Source organism: Phyllobates terribilis, unplaced genomic scaffold (assembly GCF_046119375.1).
Source record: "Phyllobates terribilis strain yellow unplaced genomic scaffold, ASM4611937v1 Scaffold_2__4_contigs__length_985480577, whole genome shotgun sequence".
NCBI classification, from domain to species: domain Eukaryota; kingdom Metazoa; phylum Chordata; class Amphibia; order Anura; family Dendrobatidae; genus Phyllobates; species Phyllobates terribilis.
The window spans coordinates 662,851,559-662,875,424 of record NW_027362762.1 but is presented as its reverse complement, the minus strand read 5'-3'; the positions used below and the strand labels follow the sequence as shown (position 1 = coordinate 662,875,424).

General features: G+C 46.0%; 1 protein-coding gene across 6 annotated transcripts in view; it reads right to left on the bottom strand.

Annotated features, from left to right (window-relative positions):
• Positions 1 to 9,864: 9,864 nt before the first annotated feature.
• Positions 9,865 to 23,866, bottom strand: part of AMPD2 (adenosine monophosphate deaminase 2) — a 234,443-nt gene continuing 220,441 nt past the window's right edge. For all 6 annotated transcript variants that reach the window (XM_073666816.1, XM_073666819.1, XM_073666818.1 and 3 more), the window contains exons 17-18: positions 23,137 to 23,247; positions 9,865 to 10,426 (exon numbers count right to left, since the gene is read on the bottom strand). In XM_073666816.1, the coding sequence (XP_073522917.1) occupies positions 10,172 to 10,426; positions 23,137 to 23,247 (366 nt within the window). In that variant the 3' untranslated portion in view covers positions 9,865 to 10,171. The remainder of the gene's footprint in view (positions 10,427 to 23,136; positions 23,248 to 23,866) is intronic.

Below are 23,866 nucleotides of genomic sequence, written 5' to 3'. Positions count from 1 at the left end.
GGCGCAGCCCCTTGCTCCACCCGCTAGGAAGGCACCACATAGGGTCAGGGAAACTGGCGCCAAGTTAACCAAGAGGAGGCCCGAGGCAGCCGGACAGAAGTGTTGGTAAGAAAGGCCAGACAAAGGACACACAAAGGGGGTCCTGTGAAGCGCTCCAAAGTTATCTGGGAGTTGTCTGAGCCCCTCACCTGGTGAGCACAGTACGACGTGGGCAGCCGTTACCTGCAGACGTGGTCTGGATAATAAGAACTGTGAGTAAAGGCCCTGAACTGCATCACTGACTCCGTGTCGTTACTGCTGCTGCCCTGCACCATCACCCCCATCCTCCGCATACACTGCCCTGAGGCTATACTCCTCCCGTGGGGAGTTATGCTACGCTCTGCTGCACCCACAACACCAGCCTCAGTGGTCTGCCCTGTAGCGGCGGTTCACTCTGACCGCAATCCACGGGTGGCGTAGTCGGACATTTAAACATCAAAACCACATAAATAGTTCCGCCACTGGTTTGACCGCCCTGAGCCACGGAACCGGATCGCCGCCACGAAGACTACAACCACCAGCATCCACCAAAAAGGGTCCGGCTCCGGGTGTCCCAAGGCCCAGGGGGTGCGTCAGAACATTTTCATCACCTTTCACAATCACCAATGGGACAAGGCAGGGATGTCCTCTGGCCCCTCTCTTATACATCCTAGTGACGGAGCACCTGCTCTCATCAATTCGCCATAACCCCAATATTAGGTGGATTGAGGTGGGAGGCACCGAGTACAAGTGCTCTCTATTTGCTGATGATGTCCTAGTATATATCACTCAATCACATATATCCATCCATGCTGTTATGGCTGAAATAGATCACTTTGTTACATGGTAAAATTTTAAAATCAATGCAGCGAAGTCTGAGGCCCTCGATGTCTCCCTCCCTAAATCCATATAGGATTCCATCCAGTCCAACTTTCCCTTTGCCTGGCCCTCACAGGGTATCAAATACTTAGGAATTCCTATTCATAGAGACCTCTCCCATCTATGTTATCTTAATTTTGGGCCCTTTATTGAACAATTCCATACAGACCACGGTTGGCAAGTTAGAACTGTAAGATTCACTACGTGAACCACTGGTGTTTTGTGGAAAAGCACATGTACACCGCATTCCAAATTATTATGCAAAAAGTGTTTAGGAGTGATAAGGGAAGAATTTGTTTGTCAGTTAAACTCATTGATGGTGATGTGTGTCAGGGCTCTTTATATCACTGTAAGCAATTGCAGACACCTGTGCTAATTAGTTTGGCAGGTGTGTCCAATGAAAGGCAAGACTACTTAAGAAGGCTCTCTCACATTATTAAGCAGCCTACATTTTCTGCCAAAATGGGAAAGAAAAAGGATGTGTCGGCTGCTGAGAAGCAACAAATTGTGGAGTGTTTAGGTCAAGGCATGACTACAATCAACATTGTGCGATGATCAGGATGAAGTGTCTTGGCAATCAAGAAGTATGTAGCTGATTCACAGTACACACGTGTGCGTGCTGATAAGGGAAAATTGAGGACTCTTTCCTACAGGCAATTACGTCAGGTTGAAACAGCAGCGGCAAAAAAGCCTTGTCATAGCAGCAGACAAGTTTTTGAAGCTGCTTGTGCCTCCAACGTCCCCCGAACAACAAGATGCAGGGTCCTTCAGAGGTTTGCAGCTGTGCATATGCCATCCTGTCGACCTCCTCTATCCACTTCACACAAGCAGAAACGGCTCCAGTGGGCCAAACATTACATGAAGACTGATTTCAAAACTGTTTTGTTCACGGATGAGTGCCGTGCAGCGCTCGATGGTCCAGATGAATGGAGTGGAGGATGGCTGGTTGATGGACACCCCACGCAAACACGGCTACAGCGCCAACAAGGAGGAGGTGGAGTAATGTTTTGGGCTGGAATCATGGGGAGAGAGATTGTCGGCCCCTTTAGGATCCCTGAAGGCGCTAAAGATAAACTCCATAATGTATGTGGATTTTCTCAAACAGCACTTCCTGCCATGGTTCAAGAAGAAGAACCGTGTATTTCACAGCAAGATCATTTTTCTGCATGATAATGCACCATCTCATGCTGCACATAAAACATCTGCATCTCTGGCTGATATGGGCATAAAAGGGGACAAACTTATGGTGTGACCCCCATGCTCCCCTGACCTCTACCCCATTCAGAACCTTTGGAGCATCATTAAAAGGAGTGTCTATGATGGCGGGAGGCAGTTCACATCTAAGCAACAGCTCTGGGAGGGTATTCTGTCCTCATGCAAAACAATTGAAGCAGAAACCATCCAAAACCTGACAAATTCAATGGACGAGAGAGTTCAGAAGCTCCTTTCGAACAAGGGGTCCTATGTGAAAATGTAACATCACCTAGAATAAAGTTTTGAGTTGAAAACTGTTTGATTTCAGTTTCTAACAACCTGCTAATGCTTATAATTTCAAAAATGACAATTTTTTTGGTCTTTATTAAAATGAAAAGGTTGATCGAAAAGTTTGGGGGATCTAAGAGTGTGGCAACCCAGTAGTCATGATTACTTCGAATTCTGACAATATGAGGGTCATGCTGCAGGTAGTGCAGCAAGAAGGCACTTATGTGTCTTGCGCATCTCGGAGCCCCAAAATTATTTTCCGGGCTAGATGCAGCTAAAAATTATCTTTAATTTTAAATCTGGTGAAGCTTATTATAGATGGCCTAATAGGATCAGTGCTGCACACTGCTACAAAGCCCAAATTATTTTCCAGTCAAGATACAGATAAACATGATTAGTAATTTGAAAGCTTAAAACGGTTGGTAGGGTGATTTTAACCAATCATCAAGCTTTTACTCTCCCCAGGATGACACAGGGGTAGAAAAGTCGTTTCGGATCCATGATTTGTTCATCTTTATGAACGTGAGTCTGTCTACATTATCAGTGGAGAGCCGCGTGCGCTTATCTGTCAGCACACCACCAGCAGCGCTGAACACACGTTCAGACAGAACGCTGGCTGCGGGGCATGACAAGATCTCCAAGGCGTAAGTGGCTAGCTCCGGCCATTTATCCAGATTGGAAGCCCAAAAAGAGCAAGGGTCCAGTGACACAGTCGTGGCTTCAATGTTTACTTGGAGATACTCCTGTACCATCGTCTCTAGGCGTTGACTATGTGTCAGACTTCTTGTCTCCTGTGGCCTTGCAAAGGATGGGCTAAAAAAGTGGTGAAATGATTCCGCAAAATTGATGTTACCAGCAGATACTGTGGTTCTGTTACGGTTTGAGTGCTGAACACTTGACGGTCCCACGGTTGGCAAGTTGGAACTGTGAGATTCACTACGTGCACCACTGGTATTTTGTGGAAAAGCACATGTAAGATTTTGCAACAGTCTCTGCTGATACTCCTGCATGCGTGCATCCCTTTCTATGGCAGGAATAATTTCTGCAAATTTACTTTTGTACCGGGGATCTAACAGTGTGGCAACCCAGTAGTCAGGATTATTTATAATTCTCACAATTCGAGGGTCATGTTGCAGGTAGTGCAGCAAGAAGGCACTCATGTGTGTTGCGCATCCAGGAGCACCAAGTCCCTGTTGTGTTGGTGGCGAGGTAGCAATCATGCTTCCTTCCTCTGTCCTCTCCCCCCAACCTCGCACAACAGAAATGTGATCAAGGTCTCCCTCATCTGATGAGTCTTCCATCAGTTCGTCCTCCACTTCTTCCTGGGCTCCTGCACCTTCCTCACTAGTTTGGCTGCTACCATGCGCCCTGGTAAAATCATCTCCCCCACCCTCACATGCCTGCCGCCTTGGTGCTGCCGACCGTCTGGACCTTGCAGATGTTAGCCCTTCCGCATACAACTCCTCCTCCTCTACTTCCTCCACCTCCTCTTGTGCCACCACCTGACTCCGAATTCTGTTTAACATGTGCTCCAGCATGTAAATCACCGGAATAGTCATGCTGATAATGGCATCGTCAGCACTAAACATCTTCGTCGCCATTTCAAAACTGTGCAGAAGGGTGCATAGGTCCCTGATCTGAGACCACTCCTCCAGCGTGATTTGCCCCACCTCTGAATCTCGTTGGCCCAGGCTATACGTCAGAACGTATTGCACCAGGGCTTGTCGGTGCTGCCACAGTCGCTGCAACATGTGCAGAGTTGAATTCCACCGGGTAGGCACATCGCATTTTAGCCGGTGAAGTGGCAGGCCCAACGACTTCTGTAGAGATGTAAGTCGCTGAGCTGCGGGATGCGAACGGCGGAAGTGAGCACACAGCGACCGTGCCCTCTGCAGAAGGCCATCTAGTCTGGGATAGTGGGCTAAAAATTGCTGGACAACCAGGTTCAACACGTGAGCCATACAAGGCACGTGTGTGACATTGCCCCGGCGAAGGGCCGCACCCAGGTTTGCAGCATTGTCGCACACGGCCTTCCCTGGTTTCAGGTCCAGTGGAGACAACCATTCATGAAATTGGTTCTCCAGAGCTGACCACAACTCCTCAGCTGTGTGACTCACATTTCCCAGACATTTCAATGTAAAAACCGCCTGATGACGTTGAGCCCTACTGCCAGCATAGTAAGGAGGTGTGCAGGATCCCTTCTGCGCAGTTAGAAAGCTTGTGGCATGACCAGACAGGCTTTGGGTGCAGGTGGAAGACCGAGAGGAGGTTGAGGAGGCAGAAGCAGTGGAGGAAAAATGACATAAAGAGGATTGACGCACAACTCGTGGGGACGGCAAGACTTGGACAGCAGCCCCTTGTCCTGCTGTCACCATAGTTACCCAGTGCCCAGTCAGCGACATGTAACGCCCCTGTCCATGCCTACTCGTCCAAGTGTCTGTGGTGAAATGCACCCTGTCACACACAGAGTTTCTCAAAGAAGCGGTGATGTTGTGTGCGACATGCTGGTGGAGCGCAGGCACACCTTTCTTTGAGAAGTAGTGCCGACTGGGCATCTGGTACTGGGGCACTGCGACGGACATAAGGTCTCGAAAATCCTCTGTGTCCACCAGGCGGAAAGGCAGCATTTCTGTAGCCAAGAGCTTGCAGATGGTGAAATTCAACCTCTTAGCTTTCTCATGGCTAGGAGGAAATGGTCTTTTACTTGTCCACATCTGAGGGACCGAGGGCTGGCTATTGTGCTTAGACGGGGTTGATAAGGGTGTCCCCGGCAAACTGCCGGTCTGTGAGGAAGATGCAGGCGGACATGTTAGGTTGCCTTGATCCAAAGGTGGTGCTATCGATGTCGGACAGCGCTCAAGACCAGCTGGTGTTACCACCTCCAAAGAAAATGATGACCTGCCAATCACGCTGGCTGTTGCGGGTAAAGAGGTGGCAGGTCTGCGCCCCAAAACAGGTGTGACTGCTGTCCCCCCAGTCACAGAGGATGAAGAGGCCGCGGATGCACAAGATATGGCAGACGGTGGTTGGCCCGGCCGGCTAGACCGCATTGTAGCACACTGAGCTTCCCACTGCAACTTATGCTTCATGTCCATGTGCCGGTTCATGCATGAAGTACTCAAACTATGTATTTTTTGGCCTCTACTTAGCTTTTGCTGACAAATGTTACAGATAACACGAGTTGGGTCATCTTTATCGATCTGAAAAAATGCCCAGGCTATGCAAGGCTTAGCACCCATGCGACCTGAAGAGCCACCACGACTTGTGGTGAGAGGCAGAGTTGTGTTTGAGGATGCAGTTGTTGACGTGCTTCCAGTACTACGTCTCTGTCCAGGAAGGCGCAACCTGACCTCGTCGTCACTAGCATCTTCCTCCACCTCCTCTGCTGACCTCATCTCTTGGCTGACTGTGGGTTGACAGTAAGTGGGATCTCCGACCTCATCATCATCACCCTGTGCGTTATCACACCCGTCGTCCTCAGAGCCAACCTGTTCCTGCCCTGACAAAAAACTAAAGTTGTCGCTCCAATCAGGTATTTGAGTCTTATCATCGTCTTCCTCATTGTCTCCACCAACAGGAGTTACAGTTTGGGAATGTGGGTCTACATTATGGTCAGAACCTTCTGCGTCTGGTCCTGGATCCGACTCATAAAGATTCTGGGCATCAGTGCAGATCATTTCCTCGTCTGGATTCACAGAAGCGCTGGAGTCGACCTCTGATTCCCAGGCTATAGTATGAGTAAACAGCTCTGCAGACTCAACCATCTGTTCTACCTCATACTCAGACGGGCAGCTGGAGATTTGGGAGCTGTGAGGAAGCAAGTGCGATTTGGGTGACACCTTTGAGGACTGGAGTATTTGTGATGTTGAAGTTGATGTGGAGGAGAGCCCACTTAAAGGAGCACTTGATATCCGTTGAAGCACCTGCTGTTTTTGTGCCTCATCTGGAATTTGTAGCGATTGGCGTGGCCGTAAGAAAGGGATCTTATCACATTGTCCGCTAAAAGAAGTAGACATTTTAGTTTGGCTGGAAGATGGTCTTTCTTCTGCAGATGTTACTGTTGCTTTAACACCTACCCCACGGACACAACCTTTTTTCCCCTTCCCAACACGCCTATTCCCCTTTCCACCAGCAGCAGGCCTTTTTCCACTCATTTTGGTGGTTAACTAATTCACAACTCTGGAGTTGTTTGCACAAAAAAACAATGGATGGTAACCGAGCAGAGCTGAGTGGCCAAACTGTGGTATTAGGCCAAAACTATTGGCTGGGTTAGATGCAGAAAAAAATTATTTTGAATTTGCAACCTGATGGAGGTCAGTATAGATGGACTAATACAAATAGTCCCACACACTGCTAGAAGCCCAAATATTTTTTCAGAGGTACTGTAGATGCAGATAAAAATTATTTTTAATTTGCAACCTGATGGAGGTCAGTATAGATGGACTAATAGACCAAGTCCCACACACCGCTAGAAGCCCAAATATTTTTTCAGAGCTAGATGCAGAAAAAAATTATTTTTAATTTGCAACCTGATGGAGGTCAGTATAGATGGACTAATAGACCAAGTCCCACACACTGCTAGAAGCCCAAATATTTTTTCAGAGCTAGATGCAGAAAAAAATTATTTTTAATTTGCAACCTGATGGAGGTCAGTATAGATGGACTAATAGACCAAGTCCCACACACTGCTAGAAGCCCAAATATTTTTTCAGAGCTAGATGCAGAAAAAAATTATTTTTAATTTGCAACCTGATGGAGGTCAGTATAGATGGACTAATAGAACAAGTCCCACACGCTGCTAGAAGCCCAAATATTTTTTCAGAGATAAATGAAGAAAAAAATTATTTTTAAATTGCAACCTGATGGAGGTCAGTATAGATGGACTAATAGACCAAGTCCCACACACTGCTAGAAGCCCAAATATTTTTTCAGAGCTAGATGCAGAAAAAAATTATATTCAGTTTGCAACCTGATGGAGGTCAGTATAGATGGACTAATAGAATGATGCTATGCCCAAAAGATTTTACTTCACTAGGTGCAGTAAAAAAATTGGTATTCTATACACAGGTGGTATATCTTGCAACACAGATAGGCTACTCCACTGACTAACACACTCTGCAATAGGCCAAAAAGGATTAGCTTTGCTAGATTCAGCCAAATGCTGTGAAAAAAACTTGCACAGCACTGGCACAGACCTGCCTGGCAAAAACTGATAGGAACTGATGTAACCTAGTCCTGAAAAGGACTCCAATTACAATTAGTCTTTACTCCCACAATCTATCTATTTAAGAGCACAGACCTGCCTGATAAAAGTCGTAGGAAATGCTGTAACCTAGTCCTTAAAAGGACTGCAATCACAACTATTCCCTACTCCCAAGCTATCTGTATATTTGTGCGAAAATTGGCTTGAAATTAACAAGGTATAGCGCACACAGCAACAGCGGTGCCGTCTAACACGCAGCTGCAGCAGTGAGAAAATGGTGGCGACGGGGAAAATGGCTTGGTCTTATAGGGCAAGGACATGTGACATACACTGCCAATGACACATGCCCTTGCTTGTGTGAAAAAAAGCACTTCGCTCCGTGTGTGCGCTGCTGATAGGCTGACAGACTGCACCTCCCCACTGCAAATGCGGGAAAGAGAAACAAAAATGGAGATCTTCATTGTTCCTGCAGAGATCCATCCCCTGCCCCTCCCCCCGCCCCGCTGTACACTCAAACTGCGTATTAACATTAATTTTCATCATTACTGAGAAAAAATCCAGTTATGATTTTGGTGCACGAACAGTTATCGAACATAACCTCGAACAGCCGAATTTTTCTCAAATTGTTCGTGTTCGCCGATCGGCTCGAACACCGCCCAAAACAGCTCGAATTTGAGATTGGCGAACAGTTCGAGTAGAACAACGCTCATCTCTAGTACACACCCTCGATGGATCTAGTGAGGATTGTCTGCCACTGCTATAGTCTTGGGTGATTTGGCTGCAGTGGTGACTTCAGCACTACCACTGTAGCTAATCAGGACATCAGTCTGTGTTATGCTAGATGGCATGAGCCGCAAAGTTCAGTGATTGGCTACAGCAGAGATGGCCATGACGTTACAGCTGCAGCCAAAACACTAAGGCTGGAGCAGTGGCTGCCAGTCATTAATGGACCCAGGGAAGGTGAGTACTTGCTGTGTTTGCTGGTTTAAGTGTTTTACAGCATTTGGGGTCCACTTTCCTGAGAATGATAACCCCTTTTAACAGCTGGGTTCACACAAAGCAGTGATCCTGGCTGTTGCAGTGGGAATCCAGCTGTATTTAACAGTCCGTTCCCTCTGTGGATGGCACCGGCACAGGTCCTATGCCTGTTCCATCCTAGTGCTGTACATGTACAACGAGGTGTGGTAAATATTACACTTCATCATGTTGTACGTGTACGGCAGGTAGCCTGAAGGGGTATAATGGAAAAGATAAACTATTTTTACTTTGTTTATGACCCAAAAGCCTGAAATAAAACTCTCTCAAATGTATACAGGAATATTCTATAAAGGTTGTTAGTTGTATTCAGACACAGCTTTTTTGCTAAAAATTAAAGACCATAATTATGGTTGTAAATAAATACACCAGATCCACTGAATGAACATTTTTTTTTTATTTTCATGCATATTCCAATATTTACCTAATCAAACGTGAGATGAAATGTAAGTGTAATAGTGATAACAACAGGGACACATTAGCTCCTGAGCATGCAGGATGCACAGTAGTACAATAGTAGTACAATACAGTGACACAACCACAAACATATACAAGGTCACAAGTTACGTTCTGTTGTCAGTTTTTATCATTTATTTCTCTGATCATTAGCATGAAACAATGTTTTGATATTGGTCCCAAAATGTTAAATCTAAAGGCAAAGAACAGAAACCTCTATATAAGAGTGGATATGAGGACAATTTAGCCTATAAAATGCTGGTGTACTGTTCTAATCCTAATGGAATGGAATCAAAACTGCAAGCTAATATGAAACAGATTAACATGACACAGTCTATTTCTTCTCAGTCATTTTTGTATTAATGTGTGTTTCTCTTCCAAGTCCAGTGTCACTGAATGGGCAGCGGACTACCAAAAAGTAAGAAAATAAAGACAGCAATGGCTTGTAGCACTCAGAACTAGTACCGCCTGCCCACATACACAAAATTCTCTTACTTCACTATCAATGCATCTCTCAGCATGCACTCTCACTGTAAGAAAAATATACCTTTAGTATAAAGTGGCTGTACTGCCATTGAAATCGTGGACACACAATATATAAAATGTCTATGGAAATTCATTGTGACTTTGTGGTATGTAGTTTCCTTCCTCCTAAGATTTTTTTCCAGATGATCTGGTTATCTCGCATGCTCCACACTTCAGAGTACAGCATTTACCTCATGCTTTTTTCCCTTAGGAAACTTATTTTCTCTTATCCTCTCTCACTATCATGGCTTTTATTGTTCTGTCAGGAGATTCATTTAAGAAGCTAAGTCCTTCATCACATTTACTGCACAATGAGTCTTATGATAACAGTATTACCCTTGTCCTAGCATCTCATGTAACCTATCATCTGCTTTCATTATCAACAATCTGAGCAGCTTCACATTTTTCTACTAATAAACTGGCTTTTTCTTTTTTTGGTGTTTTTATTTAAGGCTTTTTTCTTGTTGACATTTATCGATCTTTCATATAATCAATCCCATGCACTCTGTCATCTCTTTCATATGGTGAACACACTGCACTCTGTCTCTTCCCCCTCCTGTCTCCTCTGTCCTACTAGGGCTTCTTCTTCTCCTCTCCCGCGCTTCCAGTGTCTTTGGAATTCCTGTTCAGTCCATCTCCCATACACAGCATTTCTTCAGGGATGGTCTCCAACTCTTCACTTTGCAGAGCTTGTGTGATTAGCATCAACTCTTCACTTAGCGTCTCATATCGATAGCCAACCCGTATGTCAGGCACATTTGTTCTGCGAATATCATTTGCATCTGGACCCTCTTGCAGATAATTAGGCCCCAGCCAATAACTTTTTACCTGTCATAACATAATATAACATTAGAAAGCAAATAATTCATGTAGGCATTACTGTAACAATTACTATTTAGTGGTGAAATAGACGGAGAAAAGTCTGTATTTGTCTACTGAAGGAAATGTATACACAGCTCCCGTTCATCACATATGGATAAAAAAGAGGTCCTAGAAATCTACATTAGGCATTGCATCGGCAGAATATCTGCTACAGATTGGGCATGTGAATGGGTTGAAGAAGTTTAGGAGGGTTGCAGAAAAAAACTTAAGAAGGCCTAAAAGTTTAAAAAGAGTAAGGGCAATATTTGCATGAGTGTCCCTATGGACATATTCCCAAGGGACGTATAAACAGATTTTTTCATCTAGATTTTCCAGATACAAAATCTTGTGAATGAGACTTCACAAAATCTCATTCACATGCTGCACAGAAAACTCACAGACTAAACTGACCAATATCGAGAAACTGATAGCCAAGCATGTCAATTTATGCTGTGGACATTGCCAGGGAGTATAACCTTTGAAATACAAAAGGTGAAATGTATGGAAATATCACAGCAGATACAGTACAGACCAAAAGTTTGGACACACCTTCTCATTTAAAGATTTTTCTGTATTTTCATTACTATGAAAATTGTACATTCACACTGAAAAAACAAAACCAAGAACCAAAGGCTCAAGTAGTAGTGTTAAATAGGTGTATCAAAAATGCAAAAACCACAAAGAACATGAAGTATACACCCTAAGATATTAATTTTTAATAGATATTTTAAAAGATAATAACAATAAATCCAGGACAAAAATTCAGATAAAAGTATGGGGAAGTAAAGGCAATGGGGCAGCACAAAATGGCATACAGACTTGCCCTATAGACCCTAAGGGAGGAATGCCCTACCTAACAGCGGAGTAATCACCCTAATGTGTCGGCGTGATGACCCCACTCAACGAAGGCTGTCCCTTGCCTGTCCCTAGCACGTCCCTATACAGACATACAGACATAAAAACAAAAAGCAAAAAACAGGAACAAAAAATAAACCGGTGTCCCAAAATTGGGAGACCTGACAGTCATATCAAAAGTTGATAAGCTGTAAAAGTAAAAAAACAAACAAAAAAAACCCATGCATCAGTTATAAGATGGGTAAGGAGTGTCAACAAGATAACTTATTTTATTGCAAAGACCACCAACAATCAGTGTCAATGCCCCAAGGAAGTTAGGGCTATAGTTGTAAAAAATGGAAATGACAGAGACCATGTATCCCTATCAATAAATTTCTGTATGAGAAACCATAGATCACTGTCTTTTTTTAAAAAAATAACCAAAGATAGAATTGGAGTAGCTTTTTGCGTCTCGGTTAAAGCACATAATGGCCAAAAAAGGTATCTGCAGACCACTTTAATAATCATATAGTAACAACAGTGTTAGTCAAATGTTCTCATTGAGGTAATATAACAGCAGTCATAAATAAACAGACTGCTAGATAACAGACACGTGATGCTCAATAATTCATAGTAATAATGTGCGCTACACTCCCAGTACTTAGTGCAATGTGCTAAACGAATTCACATCACAACAATCACATAATAACAAACTGCTAGATTGCAGACTTATCTGATGCTGATTGGTTCATGATCACTATATATAGATGAGGTCCCAGTGGGATTGGGACTGGGACCTCATCTATATATAGTGATGATGAACCAGATCTGGTGACTGTGGAGGCCAGGTCATCTGGCGTAGCACCCCATCACTCTCCTTCTTGGTCAAATAGCCCTTACACAGCCAGGAGGTGGGTTTGGGGTCATTGTCCTATTGAAAAATAAATGATGGTCCAACTAAACGCAAACCGGATGGAATAGCATGCCACTGCAAGATGCTTTGGTAGCCATGCTGGTTCAGTATGCCTTCAATTTTGAATAAATTCCCAACAGTGTCACCAGTAAAGCACCCCCACACCATCACACCTCCTCCTCCATGCTTCACGGTGGGAACCAGGCATGTAGAGTCCATCTGTTCACCTTTTCTGCGTCGCACAAAGACACGGTGGTTGGAACCAAAGATCACAAATTTGGACTCATCAGACCAAAGCACAGATTTCCACTGTCCATTCCTTGTTTTCTTTATCCCAAACAAGTCTCCTCTGCTTGTTGCCTGTCCTTAGCAGTGGTTTCCTAGCAGCTATTTTACCATGAAGGCCTGCTGCACAAAGTCTCCTCTTAACAGTTGTTGAAGAGATGTGTCTGCTGCTAGAACTCTATGTGGCATTGACCTGGTTTCTAATCTGAGCTGCTGTTAACCTGCGATTTCTGAGGCTGGTGACTTGGATAAACTTATCCTCAGAAGCAGAGGTGACTCTTGGTCTTCCTTTCCTGGGGCAGTCCTCATGTGAGCCAGTTTCAGACTGACTTACCTTCATTTCTTAAAGTAATGATGGCCACTCGTTTTTCTTTACTTAGCTGCTTTTTTCTTGCCATAATACAAATTCTAACAGTCTATTCAGTAGGACTATCAGCTGTGTATCCACCAGACTTCTGCACAACACAACTGATGGTCCCAACCCCATTTATAAGGCAAGAAATTCCACTTATTAAACCTGACAGGGCACACCTGTGAAGTGAAAACCATTTCCGGTGACTACTTCTTGAAGCTCATCAAGAGAATGCCAAGAGTGTGCAAAGCAGTCATCAAAGCAAAAGGTGGCTACTTTGAAGAACCTAGAATATAAGACATATTTTCAGTTGTTTCACACTTTTTTGTTAAGTATATAATTCCACATGTGTTAATTCATAGTTTTGATGCCTTCAGTGTGAATATACAATTTTCAAAGTCATGAAAATACAGAAAAATCTTTAAATGAGAAGGTGTGTCCAAACTTTTGGTCTGTACTGTACATCCTATGGGAACATACCCTAATAATAGAAAATTCTCCATATAACTTCCCAGACACGCTGACAACAAATATAAGCCCATACAGTTCTGAAAGTTTGTTTAGAGGAAGAATGAGGCCTTGGTTTGAGTAGTTCTTAAAAGGGTTGTCTCACAAAGACCGTTATAGACATCATAGAAGGTGCCACTATGCACAGGATCCCCTTCTATGGCCCAGAATTAAAAGCCACTTTTCACAAGCAGTTCCCATTCTAGTGGAAGAGAGAATGCCCTCCAGTTAATACTACATATGAGATTGGCAGGCATTGTGATCTTGCCAGAATCAGTCACCTTCTGTCTGGCTTTTGACATTAAAATCCCTGCTTATTTCCCTTGCAGAAGGCATCTGGCTAGCTACAGTGCAATGCTAAGGCGATGCCTCTCCTGAAAAGCTAGGCAGCTATTTCTAATTTCCCTATCAACATAGCCTTATGAGGGCTTACTAAGGCTGCATTCACATGTTCCAGCCATGGTGTGTTTTCCATGCTGGAATTGCGGCAATGCTGCACCTTTTTCAAAGATCTTGGAAAAAATTACCGTATTTTTCGAACCACAAGAAGCACTTTTTTTCCCAATATTTGGGAGGAAAATGGGGGGTGCGTCTTATGGTTCGAACGTTACCTGCGTTGGTGGTGAAGTGGGATTGCAGGGCCCTCCAGGAACGTGGTGGTGGTAGCGGCGGTGGCGTCAGCGGCAGCAGAGGTGAGGCAGAGTGGCTGGGGTCGGCATCTGTGCCTTGCCAGTACTGGGGCTGGGGCCGGGCTGTGAGCGGCGTCGGGCGGCAAAGCAGTGCAGCCTGCGCAGGTTTCCGGTGTGCGCGGCCATCTTCCTATGGCAATGATCTACAGGTAAATAGCCGCCCGAGGCGGCTCATGTGCGGACTGGTAGCTCCGGCGGCCATTTTCCTGTAGATCACAGCTCTAGGAAGATGGCCACGCACACCGGAAACCTGCACAGGCTGCACTGCTTCGCCGCCCGACGCCGCTCACAGCCCGGCACTGACCGCAGCCCGGTACAGGCCCCAGCCCGAGGCCCCGGCCTCAGCCCGGTACAGGCCCCGGCCAGAAGCCCCGGCCCCAGCCCCAGCCAGAGGCCTCGGCCCCTGGCCCCAGCCACAGGCCTCGGCCCCAGCCAGAGGCCTCGGCCCCCGGCCCCAGCCAGAGGCCTCGGCCCCCGGCCCCAGCCAGAGGCCTCGGTCCCGGCCCCAGCCAGAGGCCTCGGTCCCGGCCCCAGCCAGAGGCCTCGGTCCCGGCCCCAGCCCCAGCCAGAGGCCTCGGTCCCGGCCACAGCCCCAGCCAGAGGCCTCAGTCCCGGCCCCAGCCCCAGCCCCAGCCAGAGGCCTCGGCCCCGGCCCCAGCCAGAGGCCTCGGTCCCGGCCACAGCCCCAGCCAGAGGCCTCAGTCCCGGCCCCAGCCAGAGGCCTCGGCCCCGGCCCCAGCCCCAGCCAGAGGCCTCGGCCCCGGCCCCAGCCAGAGGCCTCGGCCCCGGCCCCAGCCAGAGGCCTCGGCCCCAGCCCCAGCCAGAGGCCCCGGCCCCAGCCAGAGGCCTCGGCCCCGGCCTCAGCCAGAGGCCCCGGCCCCAGCCAGAGGCCTCAGCACAGGAACTCGCCAGGCTAAGGGCCTCAGCCAGACACAGGTCCCGGCCCGGCACAGGTTCCACAGCATCTGACCTCTTCTGCTGCAGCTGCAGACTTCCTGAGGGACCCTGCCTCCTGTGACCTTCGCTCCACTGCCCCCCAGGTAAGATACCGTACCTATTCAGAATATAAGATGGACCCCCATCTTATAAAAAATATTTTTTTTCTATTTTCCACCCCAAAGTTTGGGGTGCGTCTTATAGTCCGAAAACTACGGTATGTGGTTTTACTGCAATTGCGGCAAAAAAACGCACTGAACGCGTGGCTGCAATCAGCGGATCTAAATGATTTTTGTGCTCTAGTGCATTCAGTGTGGCAGAACATTCATCAGACAATTATTAATAACGAGTGTTGAGCGAGCACTAAAATGCTCGGGTGCTCGAAGCTCGGGCCGAGCTCGCCGTGATACTCGGGTGCTCGACCCGAGCAACAAGCCCAATGTTAGTCTATGGGAGACTCGAGCATTTTTGCGGCGGCTCCCCCGGCAGTCTTTTAAAAGCCTAACAAGTGCCCAAAGCGATAGTGACAGTGCTCAAATGACATGGGGACAGCATGGGGATCGCCCCAGGAAGCATTTCTGACCCCCAGGTCACTGCTGTCAACAACGTGGTCAGAGGTATTAAGCCACTTTTACAGGCTCAAAATAAAACGTTCAAAAACTAAAGTGAAAGTGCTTTCCTGTGAAATATGTTAAGGATAGTGTTGAGCGATACCTTCCGATATCAGGAAATATCGTATCGGATTGGATCGGACCGATACCCAAAAAGTATCGGATATCGCCGATTCCGATACCGGAAACCAATGCAAGTCAATGGGACACAAATATCGGAATGAAAATAAACCCTTTCTTTCCTGGTAGGTTAATTCTAGATGAAGGAAAACAACTAAGAATAATGTAGAATGTATTACGCGAAAAGCCGGCAATTCAGCAGCGGCATACACCGGTACCCGACAATTTACAACAGAAAGAATAGAGCTTCACACATAGATTAGATAGATAGAAACATGTCAGTCACATATATATGAAGTACAGTGACAGTGTTGCTTACTGTACTTGTCATTTAGTGTAAAGGATTTATTTAAAAAAATAATAGTGTTTTCATGCACCGTCTCTTTAAAAAAGCCAGTCGGCAATTCAGCTGCGGTACCCGACAATTTATAACAGACAGAATAGAGCTTCACACATAGATTAGATAGAAACATGTCAGTCACATATATATGAAGTACAGTGACAGTGTTGCTTACTGTACTTGTCATTTAGTGTAAAGGATTTATTTAAAAAAATAATAGTGTTTTCATGCACCGTCTCTTTAAAAAAGCCAGTCGGCAATTCAGCTGCGGTACCCGACAATTTATAACAGACAGAATAGAGCTTCACACATAGATTAGATAGAAACATGTCAGTCACATATATATGAAGTACAGTGACAGTGTTGCTTACTGTACTTGTCATTTAGTGTAAAGGATTTATTTAAAAATATAATAGTGTTTTCATGCACCGTCTCTTTAAAAAAGCCGGCCGGCAATTCAGCATCTGTACCCGACAATTTAGAATAGAAGGAATAGAGAATCACACATAGATTATATAGATAGAAACATGTCAGTCACATATATATGAAGTACAGTGACAGTGTTGATTACTGTACTTGTCATTTAGTGTTAAAATAAAGGATTTATTCAAAAAAAAATTGGCGGGGGTTCCCCTTAATTTTAGTCTCTAGCGGAGGTTAAGCAGACGGCTAGGGCAGATGTTTGAAGCCTGGGAAGGGGGTAATACCCACGGAGCTTCCCAGGCTACTAATATCAGCCCCCAGCGGAATACCTAGCCTTTACTAGCTATTAAAATGGGGGACCCCCCTCAAAAAAATGACGTGGGGTCCCCCCTAATTTAATAGCTAGCAAAGGCTAGGCAGACAGCTGGGGGCTGATATTAATAGCCCAGGAAGGGTGCCATGAATATTGGCCCCCTCCCAGGCTAGAAACACCAGCCGTCAGCCGCCCCAGAAATGGCGCATCCATAGGATGCGCCAATTCTGGCACTTAGCCTCGCTCTTCCCACTGCCCTGTAGCGGTGGCAGTGGGGTAATAGGGCTGGGGTTGATGTCACCTTATAATGCCAGCTGACATCAAGCCCAGGTTAGTAATGGAGAGGCGTCTATAAGACACCCCCATTACTAACCCCATAGTGAAAGTTAAAAAAACACAAACACCCAGAATAAAGTCCTTTAATTGAAATAAACACACAATTCTTTATTGTTCTAAATTAAACTATACTTACCATCACGCCCATTCCAGCTGAAGCCAACGATCTCCTGCAATAAAAGAAAAATAATAAACCAACCTCATCCTTACCTTTCCATGGTTCCCACGACAGCTTCAGCTCTGCTACATCGAGATGACAGGCTGGACCGCAGCAGAACGCTGCCATCCAGCTTCCATGCCGCAGACACTGAGAAGAGCAGGCATGCTTGCGCTCCTCAGTGTCTCTCTGTGACGGCATAAAGATGAGCCGAGGTCATGTCCAATGAACTCGGCTCACCTCATGCACGTCACTGACAGCGTGGGAAAATTCTCCTGCACTCAGCGCTTCAGCGTGAGAATTTTCCCACCCTGTCAGTGACGTGCATGAGGTGAGCTGAGTTCATTGGACATGAACTCGTCTCATCTTTATGCCGTCACAGCCAGACACTGCAGAGCGCAAGCATGCCTGCGCTTCTCAGTGTCTGCGGGATGACAGGCTGGATGGCAGCGTTCTGCTGCGGTCCAGCCTGTCATCTCGATGTAGCAGAGCTGAAGCTGTCGTGGGAACCATGGAAAGGTAAGGATGAGGTTGCTTTATTATTTTTCTTTTATTGCAGGAGATCGTTGGCTTCAGCTGGAATGGGCGTGATGGTAAGTATAGTTTAATTTAGAACAATAAAGAATTGTGTGTTTATTTCAATTAAAGGACTTTTTTCTGGGTGTTGTGTTTTTTTTAAATACTTTACTAGAAATTCATGGTGGTCATGTCTAATATTGGCGTGACCCCATGAATTTCGGGCTTAGGGCCAGCTGATAATGCCAAGCTGGCCTTAACCCCTTTATTACCCAGTGAGCCACCGCACCAGGGCCCTGGATGAGTTGGGTACAGCGCCAGAAGATGGCGCTTCTATGAACGCGCCATTTTCCGGGGTGGCTGCGGACTGCAATTTGCACCGGGGGGGGGGGCAGAAAGCTTGGGCCTCCCTGCGCTGCAGATTCCATCCCCCAGCTGTCTAGTTGTACCTGGCTGGACACAAAAATAGGGCGAAGCCCCACGTATTTTTTTTTTTAATTATTTCATGAAATTCATGAAATAATTAAGAAAAAAAGGGCTTCCCTATATTGTTGTGTCCGGCCAGGTACAAATAGGCAGCTGGTGGTTGGGCGCAGCCCGTTCCTGCCTGCTGTACCTGGCTGGACACAAATATAGTGTGAAGCCCCAAGTCAATTTTTTTTTAATTATTTCAGGAAATTCATGAAATAATTAAAAAAAAATTGATGTGGGGCTTCGCACTATATTTGTGTCCAGCCAGGTACAGCAGGCAGGAACGGGCTGCGCCCAACCACCAGCTGCTTATTTGTACCTGGCCAGACACAACAATATAGGGAAGCCCTTTTTTACTTTATTATTTCATGAATTTCATGAAATAATTAAAAAAAAAAAAATACGTGGGGCTTCTCCCTATTTGTGTGTCCAGCCAGGTACAACTAGGCAGCTGGGGGATGGAATCTGCAGCGCAGGGAGGCCCAAGCTTTCTGCCCCCCCCCCCGGTGCAAATTGCAGTCCGCAGCCACCCCGGAAAATGGCGCGTTCATAGAAGCTGGATGCTGTACCTGGCTGGCATACAAAAATATGGCAAGCCCACGTCAAAATTTTTGGGACAAATTAATTAAAAAATAAATAATAATTTAGGGACTGCATCTTTATTAACTCCTGAAATGTCATTTAGTGTTAAAATAAAGGATTTATTTAAAAAAAAAATTGGCGTGGGGATCCCCGTAATTTTAGTCTCTAGCGGAGGTTAAGCAGACAGCTGGGGCAGATGTTTGAAGCCTGGGAAGTGGGTAATACCCACGGAGCTTCCCAGACTACTAATATGAGCCCCCAGCTGAATACCTAGCCTTTACTAGCTATTAAAATGGGGGACCCCCCCAAAAAAATGACGTGGGGTACCCCCTATTTAATTGCTAGCAAAGGCTAGGCAGACAGCTGGGGGCTGATATTAATAGCCCAGGAAGGGTGCTATGAATATTGGCCCCCTCCCAGGCTAGAAACACCAGCCGTCAGCCGCCCCAGAAATGGCGCATCCATAGGATGCGCCAACTCCGGCACTTAGCCTCGCTCTTCCACGCTGCCCTGGTGCGGTGGCAGGGGGTAATAGGGTTGGGGTTCATGTCAGCGCCAGCTGCTATGAAGCCCTGGTTAGTAATGGTGGGCGTCTATAAGACACCCCCATTACTAACCTACAAAGTGTTAAAAAGAAAAAACACACACTACACCCAGAAAAAAATAATTTATTTGAAATAAAACACACAATTTTATTTAATTCTTAGTTTACTAAAAAAAAATAGTTACCTGTCCACGTTCCTGCGCTGATCTCCCATGCACAGCTGTCACATCTGGAGATGGTGACAGCTGTGCATGGCTGCTGTAAGCTCACACTGCCGGGAACACGTCCGCTCCCGGCAGCGGGAGCCCCTGACTGAGGTCACCGGAGTGCATTCAGGCAGCGCAGCTCCGGAGACCTCCTTTACGGCACTGCTGTACCGTGGGAATTTCTCACGATACAGCAGGGCCGTAAAGGAGCTAACCGGAGCAGCGCTGCCTGAACTCCGGCGAACCCTTACGGCCCCATCATTCTAGCGGCGGCAGCGGTTCAGAGCGGTCACATTCTATGTGGCTGCTCTAAACTGGAGATCTTCGTGGGACACTCGTGGACTACTACGGAGGGGTAAGGATAAGGTTGTGGTTTATTATTTTATATTTTATTACAGGAGATCGATGGCTTCGGGGAATTAGGTGTCTAGGTGAGTATAGGTGTAGTTTTTTATTTTTTACTTTATTTTAGGTGGCGATCGGCGGGGACAGGTAATGTATGAACTAATTTATTGTAGGCAACCACTGGCCACCAATGACATGTATTTAAAATTTATTGGGGACACAGTAGGGCAATTTATATAGCAGGATCAGGCTGATGGGAACTACTGCTCCCATCGAGCTGATCCTGCTGGCACGAGTGGACCGGGGACAGACATAGGCCGATGGGAGTAGTAGTGTCACATCGGCCTATGTCTGCCTGCACGCACACACCCGCAGACATCGCACAGACACCGCACACACTCGCAGACATCGCACACACCCGCACACATCCCACAGACACCGCACACACTCGCAGACATCGCACAGACACCGCACACACTCGCAGACATCGCACACACCCGCAGACATCGCACAGACACCGCACACACTCGCAGACATCGCACAGACACCGCACACACCCGCAGACACCGCACACACTCGCAGACACACGCACAGACACCCACACACACCAATCATGACGGGCTGATCGTCTGGGAGGTGACGCTGTGCGGCCAGCCAATCACTGTAATGCCCACAACCAACATGGCTGCGGCATTACAGTGACTGGCTGGCAATCCCTGCATGTTCATTGGCTCTGTAAAGAGCACCAAACATGCAGGGCGGAGACCCGAACTTCCGCCCGAGTAACCCGGAAATGCTCGGTGCTCGCCGAACATCCCGAGTAGCGTGATGCTCGGGCGAGTACCGAGCAGTGTCGAGCATGTTCGCTCAACACTATTAATAACCTCATTTATAGCAGCCAAGGATTTCTGCGTGTGGTGCTCATACTCAATACTTAATAAATCGAGTTATTTGAAAATGTTGTTTCCATTTGCATATCCGTAACATGTTTACCTATCCTGTGATTTCTATAATTACACTTATCCTTTTTGGTGTTGCAATTTCAATGTGTAGGAGTACACTTCATTATACAAATTGTTATATAGATATATAAATATATATATATAATATAAATTTACAGTTATTAATCTTGTCTTCTATAATTTGTTTTATTTAGATTTCTTTGATTTATGTTTTTTGAATCATCAATGATATATACTTTTCCATGCCTTATTGAATATTTAGTAGACACTGCCATCTTGTGGTCATTTTCAGAACATTATACTATGCCTATGTATTAGAGCTCTATATTATTATTTTTTCCCATATAGATCTTACTTACGGTATATGTTACCAGCTGTACTTTTGTTGGATAGTTTCTGATCAGTCGTTCATAAGCTAAGCCTTCCTTTCTTTTTGAGACTAAGGCCTTTTTTGCTGCTTCTTTTTTCTTACGATTATCTACTGTATATACCGTATTTTTTGGACCATAAGACGTACTTTTTTCCCCCCAAACATGGGAGGAAAATGGGGGGGGGTGCATCTTATGGTCCGAACGTAGACAGTTACGTACCTGATAGTTGAGCTAGTAGTGGAACCCGGCGGTGGAGGCAGCAGAAGAGGTGAGATGCTGTGGGCCGGTGTCTGGCTGCGTGGCCATCTTTCTGAAGCTGTGATCTACAGGAAAATGTCCCCCCGAGCCGGCACATGCGCAGACTTGTAGCTCGGGCGGCCATTTTCCTGTAGATCACAGCTTCAGGAAGATGGCTGCGCACACCGGAAAGCTGCACCTGCAGCTCTGCATCGCCAGCCCCTACCCGCAGCTCTGCCACGCCGCTCACCGGCCCGCAGTTCTGCCACGCCGCTCACCCGCCCCAGCCCGCAGCTCTGTCACGACGCTCACCGGCCCCAGCCCGCAGCTCTGTCACGCTGCTCACCAGCCCCGGGCCTCAGCCAGACCCCGGTCCTCAGCCAGGCACCGGCCCCCCAGCCATGCACCAGGCCCCCAGCCAGGCACCGGGCCCTCAGCCAGCTCAACTCTTCTGCTGCAGCTGCCAGGTTCCTGAGGGAGGGAACGGAGGGCCCGGCAATCCTGCTCCACCACCACTGCAACTCCCTGCTGCTGGAGCGCCGCCTTCCTGAAGGACCCTGTCTCATGTGACCCTCACTCCACCGCCCCCCAGGTAAGATACCGTACCTATTCAGACTATAAGACGGACCCCCATCTTATAAAAAATATTTTTTTTCCTATATTCCAACTCAAAATTTGGGGTGCGTCTTATGGTCCAGTGCATCTTATAGTCCGAAAAATATGGTACATGCAGCTATTTTGAATTAATTCATGTGGGAGTGCTTGTTTTCAAAGAACTCCCACATGATAATTTCCCAGATGAGTCTTATGTACTATAAAAAATTCCCCAGGCCATTTACACCTATAAATATTAGGCTTCAGTCAGACATCCGTGTATCGTGGCCTGAATACGGACTGCAATGCACGGACTAGCCACAGGTCTGCTGACTCAAACGTGACAGGCCCATATGTGCTGAATTTGGCCTTTTTGATCAGGGAAACCAAGAGCCAATATTCAACTGACCACATTTCTAAAGAATATTTCCAAATAAAGTACTATTTTGTTCTATATTGTACTATAAAGTACTAAACTTTTTGACGGAGGAAAAATAGATTGGCACAAATTAAGGCCTATGGATTCAGGAAGCTGGACACTGACCCACAGGTTTGGAGCCATGGTTTAAGGGTTTGTGCACATCACATCTTTTTCAGGTGGGTCTGCCTGAAGAAGCGCTCAATAAATTCTGAAAAGAATGAACCTATGCAGAGCAATGTAAAAATAACTTGCTTTACATATTTTCAGGCTTTTGAGCTTCATTTTACAGCTTCATATTTGTAAAGACTTGAAGAGGTTAAAAGAAGTGATCTGACCGTTCAAGCAGCTTCTGCTATTTTGTACATAGAAATAATAATGAAAAAAAAATGCCAGTAAAGCCCCCAAAAAACAGATAAGAACACGCCAAAAAAAAAAACACATTTCAGGAGAATCATTGCCAGCCCTTTTCTGAATTGTCTTCTTAAAAAACTCTGAGTGTTCACCAGCATCTAAATTACATTGTGTGCACAAACTGTTATAGAAAATGTTGAAATTGATCACTACTTGTAGTCCGGCCTGCCATTATTAAATGCAGATACTTGGTTGTGTTACCTTATGGGGAAAGCCACTCATCAGAACACTGTTTCTAGCGAGCTCACACATGTCACAAGAGCTGAGCTTCCACACTTGAGTTGCAATGCTGTATTCTTCCATTAAAGGCTCCTAAACAAACAGACTACAAATTAGAAAATATTTATATAAAAACAATATAAATAAGGCTTTTAGTTTTCTTCCAGCTGTTTCTCTAAAATTCTGTTGTTTTTTTTTAATAGGCATTTTTTGGGGGTGTTTTTATTCAGAAATAGACCACAGTTCATCATGGCTGGAGTTTTGCTCACCAGTTGTGATGGACAGTGCGCTTGCCTACCATGTGCCATCACAAAAATTGTATCCCAGTCAGACTTTTGTGGCACATCCTATGCTACATTTATGGCATAAATGTGATGATTTGCATGGAGCTTGGCCACACCTCTCCCAGATAAGCCCCACCCACTTTCCAGAAATTAGACAAGAGTTGGCCTGGACTGGCATAACTATGCCAAGTCACAAAAATTTTTGCACAATTGGTAAAAAATAGATTAATGAATCAGGAGCATAGGCCTTCATGTGGTTTTCTCATCCTATAGAGAAGCGTATAGGAAAACACCTGAAATAAATGTAGACTGTGAGCTCTCGCGGGCAGGGTCCTCGCTCCTCCTGTACCAGTCGCCGACTTGTATTGTTCAAAATTTATTGTAATTGTTTGTGCTATGTATCACATGTAAAGCGAAAATCGTTTGAT